Genomic DNA, 13,616 nt, shown 5'->3' on the forward strand with positions numbered 1-13,616 from the left:
TCTTTTTTTTTTTTTTAATATATAAAGTAATAGCTTTATTTTGAACTTCATTATGCTTCAGACATTTCTCTAGTCATTTTAGATTTATTTCAATAAACATTTTCCTATATCTTGTAAACTGCATTTTAAAATCAGAAAAATTTTGCAGATCTCCATATACAATGATACCAAACAAAAAACAAAAAAATCAAGTCTCATTAGCAATTCTAAGTAAGAGCTGGCACAGTTAACATAAGCATTAGAAGGTAAACATCTCTTGAATAAAAAAATAGGAAATATTTTGATGAAAAAAATCAAGGATTGAAGGAAGGAGAAAAATTTTCAAACAGCAGCTGGCACTTTCTTCAAAATCTGAATCACTTGTGCAAATACATCATTAAATACTCACATGATATTTGCAAAGTAGAGATAAGAGAAAAAAACCTTCTAAGTATCAGGGTCCTTCATCTGTTATCCCTCTTCCATCTTCTGGATCCATTACTTTACATTCCAACTAAAACTGTGATTCTAGTTAACTACAGTTGAAAGCTTATCAATTAAGTCATCAATAGTGTAAACCAGAAGTTGAATGTCCGCTTTTTCCTTCATTCGATGATCACTATTCTTTCGGAGGATGACATCTACATCTGTGCTGACTACTCGGTCAGCAACCTGCATGGACGTATGCCATGGTACAATGTCATCCTTCATGCCATGGAGCAATCTTATAGGGCAGTTCACAGGAATAGGACTATGTAACAAGCAGTGGTGCTCTGCTTCTTTAATGACACTGTACTGAATGCGATAAACTCCTTCTTCACTGTATTTTGATGGCATGGACCACACACCTTTCATCTCTATTTCCTTTTTTGCCTCAACAGGAAGCTGATTAAACTGTGTCACTAGGCCATCCACAGCTGCCGCTACGCCAATAAGAGCAACAACCTTTTGTGGCCGTGCGATTGCAGCATGAAGCATAAGCCATCCACCGAGGCTAGATCCAACTAGTATCTGTGGTCCTTCAGCTAAGTCATCAATTATAGAAAGAACATCTTTTCTCCATTTTCCCACTGTGCATTCTTCTAAGTTACCGTCTGAATTTCCAACTCCTGAGTAATCAAACCTTATATAGGCGTGACCTAGAGATTTGCAAAACTCCTCAATCGCCAATGCTTTTGTACCATTCATATTAGAAATATAGCCAGGGATGAAGATAATTCCTGGACTTTTGCCTTTTAGCCTCTTATAAGCCAGGTTTGGAAGGTCTGGTCGACTAAGGTAAGAGATTGAGGTCTTTTGTCTGCAAGCTGGGAGCCACCGTGGCGCCCGCTCGGCCTTCGGTGCAAGTAACGTGCTGAGCCCACGGTGGAAGCCGAAGGAGACGGCCATCCGGCCCAACCTGCGACAAGGTACCCAAGCGCCCAAACCCACCCTCACCATCTTCCCCTCTCTTAACTCTTAAAGGTAATATTAAATTTATATTTATCCACAAACTGTGTAGATAAATATACAGTTTCTTTGTACAGGAAGCTTTCCTAAAAAGATCTCTGCCATAAAAAGGGAGCATGCTTTTGTGGGAAGTGCACTGGACTGGTAGGTAGAGTGCAGAAGTCCACATCCTGCATTGGCTAATAGTGAGCTGTGGAGTTTGGACCAATTAGACCTATTATCCTTGGGGTGACTTAGAGCTAAATTTCTATCTGTATCAATAGTTGTATTTATATCTACCTTTATGGATGAATTTTTAGATTAAGGATTGGACAAGTAAAATATCTCTTTGATTAAACTACTATTATTCTTTGATGACTGCTATAGTCTGAATGTTTGTGTTCCTCCAAACTTCATATGTTGAAATCCTAACCATCAAGAGAATGGTATTAGTCAGTAGAGCCTGTGGATAGTGATTAGGTCATGAGGGAGCCCTCATGATTGGCTGTAATATTCATGTAAAAGATGCCCCAGAGAGTTAGCTCATCCATTCCACCCTGTGAGGTTACAGCCAGAAAGTGCAGTCTGTGGACTGGGAAGAGGGCTCTCCCCAGACATCAAATCTATTGGCCGTTGATCTTGGACTTCTCAGGCTCCAGAGCTGGAAGCAATAAGTTTCTGTTATATCTAAGCCACCCAGTCTGTGATGTTTTGTTACAGCAGCCCGGTGGACTAAAACAATGACTTAACCACAGTTGTCATTATTCTGCTTTAAGAAAAATTGGTACTTTTTTTTTTTTTTTTTTTTTTTTTTTATTTATTTATGGCTGTGTTGGGTCTTCGTTTCTGTGCGAGGGCTTTCTCTAGTTGCAGCGAGCGGGGGCCACTCTTCATCGCGGTGCGCGGGCCTCTCACTATCGCGGCCTCTCTTGTTGCGGAGCACAGGCTCCAGACGCACAGGCTCAGTAGTTGTGGCTCACGGGCCCAGTCGCTCCGCGGCATGTGGGATCTTCCCAGACCAGGGCTCGAACCCGTGTCCCCTGCATTGGCAGGCAGATTCTCAACCACTGCGCCACCACGAAAGCCCCTGGTACTTTTTATTTCAGGTGTTCTTGGTCCTAAAAAATTATGAATTTGCTTATCTTTGTTTTCACAGTGATTGCCCTTGTCTTCTGATAATTCCTAAAAATGTCATTGCTGATAACCTTAGTTAATAATAACTATGGTAGATTGCACAATAATTTTTAGCTTCTCACATCTTGAGGTGACGCTCTTTTACTTACCCCTTGAATCTAAGCAGACCTTGTGACATCCTTGAAGCAATGGAATGCAATGGAAGTGACAATGAGCAACTTTTTAGGTACATGTCATGAAGTCTTTCTTGCTATCACATGAATAAGCTCAGACTAACCTGATGGAAAATGAGAGAACATAGTGAAGTTGTTAAGCTCCCTGCACTCTTTGTTGCTACAGCCACCAACTACCCAATCAACAGGAGCAGAGTTGCTCTGCTGAACTGCAGTTCATTGCAAACACATGTATGAGCCCGGCTAGACCAGCAGAGGAACTGTACAGATGAGCCCAGTCTAAAGTGATGACATACAAAAATTTGAGTTAAGTAACTAATAGTTTTAAGACATTAGGTGTTGGAAGTTTTTTATGTAATAATAATGATAGTAAATTTAAAAATTAAAAAACAAACAGAAAAGAAAAAAGAAAACCTAACTATGCATATTCACAAGTGACCAGCTAATTCTAAAATTTATATTGAAAGGAAAAGGTACTAGAACAGATAAAACAATCGTGAGAAAGACAAAGTTTAAGGACTCACATTACTCTATTTCAAGACTTACTGTGAAAACACAGTAACCAAAACTGTATGGCATGGGCAAAATAATAGATATATAGATCAACTGGACATAATTGAGAGATTCAAATATAGTTAATTAATTTTTTACAAAGGTGCAAAGGAAATTCAATGCAGAAATGTCAATATGGGGAAATGGCTGATTCTAGGGCTGGAACATAAAAAGTACAAAATGAGCCTGGGCATCTTATAAGAAAGTAAGAAGATGCTCAAAAAATTGAATAAGGGCATGTCAAATGGACAGCAGAGCCAACCTGAAGGAGCTGCCAATAACCAAAGCTGGAACAATTGAGCAATAAAATAAATAATTTAGTACTGGTCATAATCCAAAGTATAAAATAAACATCCCTGACTCCATATAAATAAATAATTGATAAAATAAATAAATAAGTGGGAAGGAATACACAAATCTACTATACAGAAGAATTCCAAATAATTTATGTAAATACTCCTCCTTTTAGGAGGTGGAGTCTATAATGTTTTTCTTCCTTGAGTATGGGCTGCACTTGATGTTTCACAGATTGGAGTATGGAAAGGGAGAAAAAAGTAACTTTGTAGTGAAGAACCTGGCAAACAATACCTTAACCAAAATATCTAGTTAAATTACGAGAAATAAAATTCAACTTAATAACATGTACCCCTGTTATTATCTGATGAGAAAGGCAATCACCCCTGTGGTATTCTTTCCCTAAACCCACCTTCCTAGTGTAACTGTCAGAAAAATATTTAAAAACTCAAGGGACAGTCTACAAAACTGTCAGGATCATGAAAAATACGGAAATATTAAGAAAATGTCCCAGACCAGGAGAGACTATGAGATATGATGGTTAAGGTAGTTTTTTGGATAGGATCTTGGCACAGAACAGACATTGCTAGAACATTGATAGTAATGTGCAAATGTTTTCTTAGATGTTACAAATGAAGCATGGCAATGAACAGATGTTAACAAAAGGAGAAACATAGTGAAAAGTATACTACAACTCTGTTTATAATCTTTGCAACTTTTCTGTGAATATAAAGTTATTCTAAGATAAAAACGTCATTTTAAAAATCTGACCAATGTAATACCTAACTTTGAGTGATTGCTTTCCACCTTCCAGGTACTGTCCTAAGCTTTACATGTATCAATTCATTTCTTCTTCACAATGCTATGAAGTGGGTACATTTTATAGAAATACTGAGGCCCAGGGAGGATACGTAACTTGCCTAATGTTATATAACTAATAAGCATGCCAAACAGATCCAACATTCTTTATTTCTAATAGCAAAATAAAATATTATTAACTAGTCTTTTAGTTAAGTTAAAGAAAAATTAGTTCCTTAAAGTCCATTTCTATTTTTTAATGCAAAATCTTTAAGCAGAGTATAGAAAAAAGAAAAGATATGAAAATGGTTACCAAAGAATCAACCTCCAATCCCAAATACAGCTAACTTTGCAGCTATTGAGCTCTATTTCTTTCTGTATATAGAAGATTAGTTAAAACATGATTCGAATCATATTTTAACTATTGTATATGCAGTACTTTTCCATTTTTTATATTTTTTAAATTTAATTTTTATTTTATATTGGAGTATAGTTGATTTACAATATTATATTAGTTTCAGGTGTACAGCAAACTGATTTGGTTATACATATACATAAATCCATTCTTTTTCAGATTCTTTTCCCATATAGGTTGTTACAGAATATTGAGTAGAGTTCCCTGTCCTATAAAGCAGGTCCTTGTTGATTATCTATTTTATATACAGTAGTGTGTATATGTTAATCCCAAATACCTAATTTATCCTTCACCTCACCTTTCCTCTCTGGTAACCATAAGTTTGTTTTTGAAGTCTGTGAGTCTGTTTCTGTTGTGTAAATAAGTTCATTTGTATCATTTTTTTTTAGATTCTACATATAAGTGATATCATATGGTACTTGTCTTTGTCTGACTTACTTCACTTGACAATGACAATTTCTAGGTTCATCCATGTTGCTGCAAATGGCATTATTTCATTCTTTTTAATGGCAGAGTAATATTTCATTGTATATATGTACCACATCTTCTTTATCCATTCCTCTGTCAATGGACATTTAGGTTGCTTCCATGTCTCAGCTACTGTAAATAGTGCTGCAGTGAACATTGGGGTGCATGTATCTTCTTCAGTTATGGTTTTCTCTGGATATGGGCCCAGGAGTGGGATTGCTGGATCGGATGGTAGTTTGGGAACCTCCATACTGTCCTCCATAGTGGTTGTATCAATTTACATTCCCACCAGCAGTGTACAAGTGTTCCCTTTTCTCCACACCCTCTCCAGCATCTACTGTTTGTAGACATTTTGATGATGGTGTCAGATACCTCACTGTAGTGTTGATTTGCATTTCTCTATTCATTAGCAATATTGAGCATCTCTTCAAGATGGCTTTTTGGCCATCTGTATGTCTTCTTTGGAGAAATGTCTGTTTAGATCTTCTGTCCATATTTTGATTGGGTTGTTTGTTTTTATGGTATTGAGCTGAAGGAGCTGTTTCTATAGTTTGTTGATTAATCCCTTGCCACTCACAACATTTGCAAATATTTTCTCCCATTCTGTGGGTTGTCTTTTCATTTTGTTTATGGTTTCCTTTGTTGTGCAAAAGCTTTTAAGTTTAATTAGGTCCCATTTGCTTATTTTTGTTTTTATTTTCATTACTCTAGGAGTTGGATCTAAAACGATATTGCTGTGATTTATGTCTAAGAGTGTTCTGCCTATGTTTTCATCTAGGAGTTTTATAGTATCTGGTCTCATCATTTAGGTCTTTAATCCATTTTGAGTTTATTTTTCTGTATGGTGTTAGAGAATGTTCTAATTTCATTCTTTTACATGTAGCTGTCCGGTTTTCCCAGCACCACTTATTGAAGAGACTGTCTTTTCTCCATTGTATGTTCTTACTTTATTTGTCATAGATTAAATGAGCATAGGTGTGTGGGTTTATTTCTGAGCTTTCTATCCTGTTCCACTGATCTATATTTCTGTTTTTGTGCCAGTACCATACTGTTTTGATGATGTAGCTATGTATTATAGTCTGAAGTCATGGAGCCTGATTCCTCCAACTCTGTTTTTCTTTCTCAGGATTGCTTTGGCTATTCAGGGTCTTTTGTGTTTCCATACATATTTTAAGATTTTTTTGTTCTAGTTCTATGAAAAATGCCATTGGTAATTTGATAGGGATTGCATTGAATTTGTAGATAACCTTGGGTAGTATAGTCATTTTGACAATATTGATTCTTCCAATCCAAGAACATGGTATATCTTTCCATCTCTTTGTGTCATCTTTGATTTCTTTCATCAGTGTCTTAATAGTTTTCAGAGTACAGGTCTTTTGCCTCCTTAGGTTGGTTTACTCCTAGGTATTTTATTCTTTTTAGTGTGATGGTAAATTGGATTATTCCTTAATTTCTTTTTCTGATATTTTGGTTTTAGTTTTTAGAAATGTAGATTTCTGTGTATTAATTTTGTATCCTGCAACTTTACCAAATTCATTGATAAGCTCTAATTGTTTTCTGGTAGCATCTTTAAGATTGTCTATGTATAGTATCATGTCATCTGCAAACAGTGACATAATTACTTCTTCTTTTCCAATTTGGATTCCTTTTATTTCTTTTTCTTCTCCGATTGCCGTGGTTAGGACTTCTAAAACTATGTTGAATAAAAGTGGTGAGAGTGAACATCCTTGTCTTCTTCCTGATCTTAGAGGAAATGCTTTCAGCTTTTCACCACTGAGTATGATGTTAGCTGTGGGTTTGTCGTATATGGCCTTTATTATGTTGAGGTAAGTTCCCTCTATACCCACTTTCTGGAGAGTTTTATCATAAATGGGTGTTGAATTTTTTCAAAAGCTTTTTCTGCATCTATTATGATGATCATATGGTTTTTATTCTTCAATTTATTAATGTGGTGTATCACACTGATTGATTTGCAGATGTTGAAAAATCTTTGCATCCCTGGGATAAATCCCACTTGATCAGGTGTATGATCCTTAATATTAATTAAGCATTTTTCCATAGTCTACCTTCAGTGAAACAATTTACCTTTAGTACTTTAACTTTCAACACTTCAGTAATTAAATTTCTGTTCTTTTGGAAATAGAGGATGGAGGTAGCAGAGTAGAATTTCTGTTAAATGTTGTTCCTCCTTTGCCAGCCATTGGATTAAACACAGGTCTCATTGGGATGGCCTGTACTTCACTGGGTGAATGGCTAAACTGTGGTACAACCATGCCATGGAATACTACTCAGCATGAAAATGGAAGAAAGAGTTGATACATACAACATCTTGGATGAATCTCAAAGAGATTATGCTGAGTGAAAATAAATAAATAAATAAATAAATAAATAAATAAATAAATAAATAAATAAATAAATAAAACAAGCTAATCCCAAAAGTTTACCTATTATGTGCTTCATTTACCTAAAATTTTTGAATTGAGAAAATTTTAGAAATGGAGCCCAGATTAGTGTTTTCCAGGAGTTAGAGATTAGGGTGGAGTGTGTGGATGTGATTATAAAAGGCAACAGGAGACCCTTGTGATGATGGAACTGTTCTATATCTTGACTGTGGCAGTATATACATAAACCTAAGTGTGTGATAAAATGGCATAGAATTAAATACACACACGCACAAGTACAAGCAATACTTGAGGAATATGAATAAGATTGGTAGATCATATACATGTCAATGTCCTGGTTGTGATATTGTCCTATATTTTTTCCAGATGTTACTGTTGGGGAAATAGAGCGAAAAGTACACAGGATCTTGTTCAATTTCTTAGAACTGCATGTAAATCTGAAATTATCTCAAAATAGAAAAGGTAATTTATGAAAAGAATCCCCCCCAAGAAATTTAAAAAGATGGCCTCTTTAATTTTAACTTCGAGATGAGGAGGAAGTAGTAAGTTTGGTGTTGAAAACCTACAGACTGTGCCACAGACTGGGAAAGAAGGAAGCAAGCAGTTAATCCAGCCAGAGTGTTCAATATGGGTTATCTGTGTGAGAAGATTGTTTAGCTACCTCCTAGCCAGCATAAATTAGGTAAGTAGTGTGGGAAGAGACTTTCCACAAAGAAGGAACAGTATGAATGGAACTACGTAGATAAGAAGCAACATGATAACAAATTATGAGGGGCAGTATGTGATAAGAGGAGTAGTAAAGACGGAGATGGGAAGGTAGGTAGCAGTCAGGCCATCGAGTATCTTTTCTTTTTTATACTCAAGAGATTGACATTTTTATATACATGGTGAGGAGCCAATGTCATGGTTATGTATGAGACCTAGACGTTCATTCTGTCTCTAATGAGCCAGGAAGTGAATTGGATCTGAGGGCACTAGATTTAGAAACATTCATATCTCTTAGACAGACGTAATCTCTTTTAATGTGACAGAGGTAGGTGGTGATAATGAGAAAGGAAAAGAGAGGAGAGTTTAAAAAAAAAAAAAAAATATATATATATATATATATATATATAGGTTTTAAAGACATTGATCATTTGTAGAGAGTTAAATAATGTGAGGGACCTAGGATGGGTTTTTCCTTAAGTGACTGAGTGTGTGATGAGCTTTTGTTAGAGGTAAAGAACCCAGGAGGACCAGCAGGTCTGAGGGGAAGAAAAGTGGTTCCCTGTTAGCCTTCTGAGCTTGGTGATTGTAAATCCCCACTACATTTGCCCACTACTTTATGTATGTCCAGATGTTCCCTAAATATCTATCATAAGTTCTATAATATTTTACCTCACTTTTATTGGTTTAAACTACTAAATTTAAAGCCCTCAAAACAAGGACTATTTTATTTTTCTTTTTTATCCTAAGAATCTAGTTCATTGTCTGATACTTAATAAGTGTAATAGGAGGTATAAACAGACTGTTTCTGTCTCAGAATATTTGTGAGGACTCAAAGGCCAAGAACAATACAGTTATTTCCACTTCTCCCACATTCTAAAGGTTCTAAACACTTTGGTAAGACATGTTAAGAGATAGTAGTAAGATGTTACCAGCAGTAACCACCTCTCCCTTTTCTTACTGTTATTGTTGTAGATGGGGTTGGGGTATTGTACAGGACAAGGAGTGATAATTTGGGGGGAATGAATCGTTGGAGTGCTGTGGCATTTGCTCTCCCTACCTTTTGGAGGAAGAGAATAAAGTGTGTCTCTGTCACCTTAAGTCAGGTGAGTGGGCCTTCAAGGAAATAATTTGGAGAGCCTGATATGCATCTTCTGAAGACTGAGGGATATTGGGGTCTGGGATCTTACTCTTCTGTGATAAGTCAAAAGGTAAAAACACTGATTACTTATGTCTGAAACATCAAAACAAAGCAAGAGAGGACTGTGATGGCAGAAGCTGCATTTTCCTGTAGGCAGGGCAAACGTATTTAGGACCTGATGAGAATTCTCTAGGTGGTTGGCCTAGGGCCACTTTAAAAGCAGCAGTCCTAAAATGGATAAGGGGTTTCTATCAGAAGGGTGAGTACCCTGCAGACCAAGGCCTGGGGGGGATGGTAAAAAAGGGAGTGGATGCCTGTCAAGGGAATTACAGGTCCAAGTCTCATTGGGAGGGTCTCTGAGGAACTCACAGAAACCCCATGGGAGAAAGCCAAAAAATTCCTCTTTCACCCTGAGAGTGTTGAAACCAAATTACAAGTTTACCAACCTAGTGAGGTTTTTGCTCTCTCTTATCTCTCTTGCAGCCACAGTAGCCCAATAAAAGCCAGCACATGGCGGGGCGGGGTGGGGAGTAGAGAAGTGGTTTTCTAAGTGTGATCCCTGACTAGCAGCAGCAACAGTGTGATCAGGGAACTTATTAGAAATCAGATTCTCAGACCTCACTGGACCGACTGAATGAGAAACTCTCAGGATTAGACACAGCAACCTGTCCAACAAATCGTACAGTTGATTCATGCTGATGCGTGTGGAAGTCTGATAACCATTGCATTAGAGAATGAAGAGGTGAGTGTCACACTGTGCCACTGTGGTCCATGGCAGTCCTGAGCTGTAGAAGGAACAGAGCTCCCAAGCAGATCAATTGGACTTTTGGATCAGAGAGTACTTTTAAATAACTGAAACTGAAGCTTTCTCTTGTACCACAAAGGACTCAAGAATTGATGGACCATGCTTGAAAGAAGAAGAAAGAATGAGGTTAGAGAGTGTGTTTGATAAGGAAAGGGGAAAAACAGAGTTGTTTTCTGATTGTTCCCTGTAGAGCTCAGTTCATTCAATAAACTTGTCAGAAATGTATCAAATAAATGTGTCCATAAATTTGAGTAAGTGTACAAGTCTGAAGCTCAAATGAAAAGGCAGAAGAGATAACGATTTTGCTATCTACTGCATATGGATGCTAGTTAAAACAATGAGAAATGTGGAGAATTATAGAAAGGTTAGGAAACCAAAGACAGGAGTCTGAAAACCCCAGTATTTAAATAAGAGCTGGAGAAAGAAGTTCTCATGAGGCAGGTGGAAAAAAAGAATTGTTAGAGATGTCAAAGAAAAGCTAAGAGAAAGTAGTAAAATGTGTGGCAAAGCAGGATAGTCAATTAAAAAGAAAAGAACAAGAAAGAAAATTGACTGGCTTTAATTTTCTGTAGAGATTCAATAGTATTGGATGTGAAAACGTGGAGTAATTTTTTCCAAGAAGCTTAGAAAGCAACAGAGGTGAGAGAAGCCAGTAGCTGGGGTTTGGAGGTGAAAAATGAAGGGAAGCATTTAATCCACATGAGACAGAATGTGTGGATGTATATATGTTTTAGGGTAAGAGCCTTTAGACATAGAGATGCTCAGAATTTGGGAAGAGTTTGTAGTGAAACAACATGATCCAGAAAGAGTAGAGGAAGGAAGGGATAAAAAGGGCATTGGTTAAATAGCTGGTTGTTTAAACAAAATTTCACAATGATTCATTCACAGTAAAAATTGAATGACTACTAATTATCAAAGTGGAGTACTTAGACAGTAAATGGTTCTAGAAATCCTTTAGCCGTCTCATAAATTTCAGACACTGATGGGAGAGCTTGTTCAGTACAGGGGATTCCCTTCTTTATCAAGATGACACAATGCTGGTCTGACCCACATAAAGTAGGAGAAAGAGAGAAGAGTAACAATTTTTTTTTAAATCAAACACTTTCATATATATTTTTTTATTAAGAGTTAAAGTAGCTTGAGTAATGACTAAGTTTAGAATACGGCTATGGGGATGGATGTCTCCGGTGGAGCAAGTAGGATGGTTATTTGGAATATTGGGTCAAGGAACTGGAAATGCAGTGTGTTGGGTGGAGTATTTTTTATGGACATAATCATTCAGGATGATAGTAAGGATTTGAATGGAGTAAGGCCAGAGAAGCTAGTAACAAGGTTATCAGTGGAAGAGAGGAAAATTACAAGAATGAGTAATGAAAGCATGAGGAAAGATAGCTGGTTACATAGCCAACTGGCATGGGCCTCCAAAAGCACTGGACTGGTTTTTACAAGAGAAATCATCAATAATGGCTTGGAAAAGCCACTGAGGAACCAAGACTACACCAGTCTCAGCTGATACCCATACAGCAGTGTAAGAGAATGGTAACTTCCTCTTAAATGTTCTGCAGGGAAATCTGTTTCCAAAAGGCCACAAGTTTAAAGGGAGAGGATGAGATTGTAGTGGAATAGACGTTTTCAGAATTCACAGTGGAAATATTTAGGAGCAAGAATAAGAGGAAAGAAAGCATTGTTAAGAGTGTATTGGTAAAACATGACAGAGTAACTTATGGAAAAAGCTTACATCTTGGGTGCTGGTCAAGGGGTTCAAGGATGTTGAAGAATGGTAGATAGTAAACTTTGTATAATAGGCAGCGTTTATTAAGATGTATGCAAAGAGAATACTATATAGAGTTGGTTGTAAAGAAAACCATAAATGTTATTATATTGAAGTTGTGAAACCCTCTCTGCTATGTCATCAGTTAAAGAACAGATTCCAAAAGTGTTTGGAGTTTTATATGCCTGTGATAAGTTTATGAAGCCACTAAACTTATCTAGAGACATGATTATGATACTATGAGACAGATATTCTTATGTGGAAACCTTTCTTATATTTTATAGTCATTAATCACTACTATCCTTACATATAAAGCACTTTTTTTCACTATTTCAGAGGTTATACTTTTGGCTAAGAGAATAGACATTCTAATTCTATTATCACTAGAATTTTACCTATGTCATGCTTTTTCTCTAGGGCAACAGTAAAAATGTGAATATTTAATTAATGTTAGGATTTTGCCATATGATTATCAATTTTATACTCATAGAAATCATTTTATATATTATAATATATTGAATTTCTGACTTCCCAGAAATAATTTCAATAAAGAGTATTTTAAAATGGGGCAGTTCCAAGCATATTTGCTCTTTAAGATGTGGATTAAAAACAATTTTAATGCATTTCCTTATATACTTGGCTTTAGTATATTTTAATTTTCGTAATTAAAATAAGGAATTTGCCAGGGTAGATAGGAAGGACTGAATGCTCACCACATGTAAACAATTCACAGTTCTTCCCAATACATTCTCCTTGTATCACCATGGTAACAGCCAAGTAGTTTGGCTGTTGGGGTAACATCACTGATGGCAGGTCCTTTTCTACACAGTCCAGTAAACGATTGTCAAGAACTTGTTTTGTGCATTCACTTCTAGGCCAGGTTAAGCCAGGGGTTGTGATTTTTACAGAACTAGGGTGCATTTATAGATACATATTTTGGGGATGAGATGGTTAACTCTGTCACCTCAGCTCATTCTAAACCTCAGGAACTTCAGACTTCTAGGTAAATTGGTTTTGTGTATCCAGGGACAGATGGGAAAATTGGACTGTGCTCTATCGTGATAGAACTGATAATGGGGATTTTGATTAAATTTCTGCAAATTTTATTCCAAAAAACTTCTTACCATCATACCATTTAAATTATATTGAATGGACGTAGATGTTTTAACTGATTCTTAGGTACACAAAGGGGATTAAGTTAATTATCAACATGAATTTCTTCCATTGTAGACATTAGATACGGAATACATGGATGTCCTTTCAATGACCTTAATGCCTTGTCATTATGAAGGGACAGATGAAACTGGATGGCTGTGCCTTCCGTGACACACAGTGTTAAATCTTGAGTTTGTTCAATATTTAAGTACAGCTGAATATTCTATTATTTATAACTCAATTAATTAACAATTTCCTTACTCATAGCCACATTATAATAAAATATTTACTTTATGTGTTTAGAAATATGCAGTTATATTTATATTCATGACAAAATATCCAAGCTGCTTTTCTAAGAACCCTGAGAAATTCTGTTTAGACTTAATTTAGAGCAAG

At 36.4% G+C, this 13,616-nt stretch overlaps 1 protein-coding gene across 1 annotated transcript; it reads right to left on the reverse strand.

Annotated features, from left to right (window-relative positions):
• Positions 1 to 441: 441 nt before the first annotated feature.
• On the reverse strand, positions 442 to 5,503 carry LOC133091853 (palmitoyl-protein thioesterase ABHD10, mitochondrial). The gene is made up of 2 exons (XM_061191042.1): positions 5,494 to 5,503; positions 442 to 1,436 (listed from the first exon to the last, which is right to left on the reverse strand). Exons 1-2 carry the CDS (start codon positions 5,501 to 5,503, stop codon positions 508 to 510), a joined length of 939 nt encoding a protein of 312 aa, XP_061047025.1. The 3' UTR covers positions 442 to 507.
• Between the last annotated feature and the right edge of the window lie 8,113 nt (positions 5,504 to 13,616).

This window comes from Eubalaena glacialis, chromosome 5 (assembly GCF_028564815.1).
Source record: "Eubalaena glacialis isolate mEubGla1 chromosome 5, mEubGla1.1.hap2.+ XY, whole genome shotgun sequence".
NCBI classification, from domain to species: Eukaryota; Metazoa; Chordata; class Mammalia; order Artiodactyla; family Balaenidae; genus Eubalaena; species Eubalaena glacialis.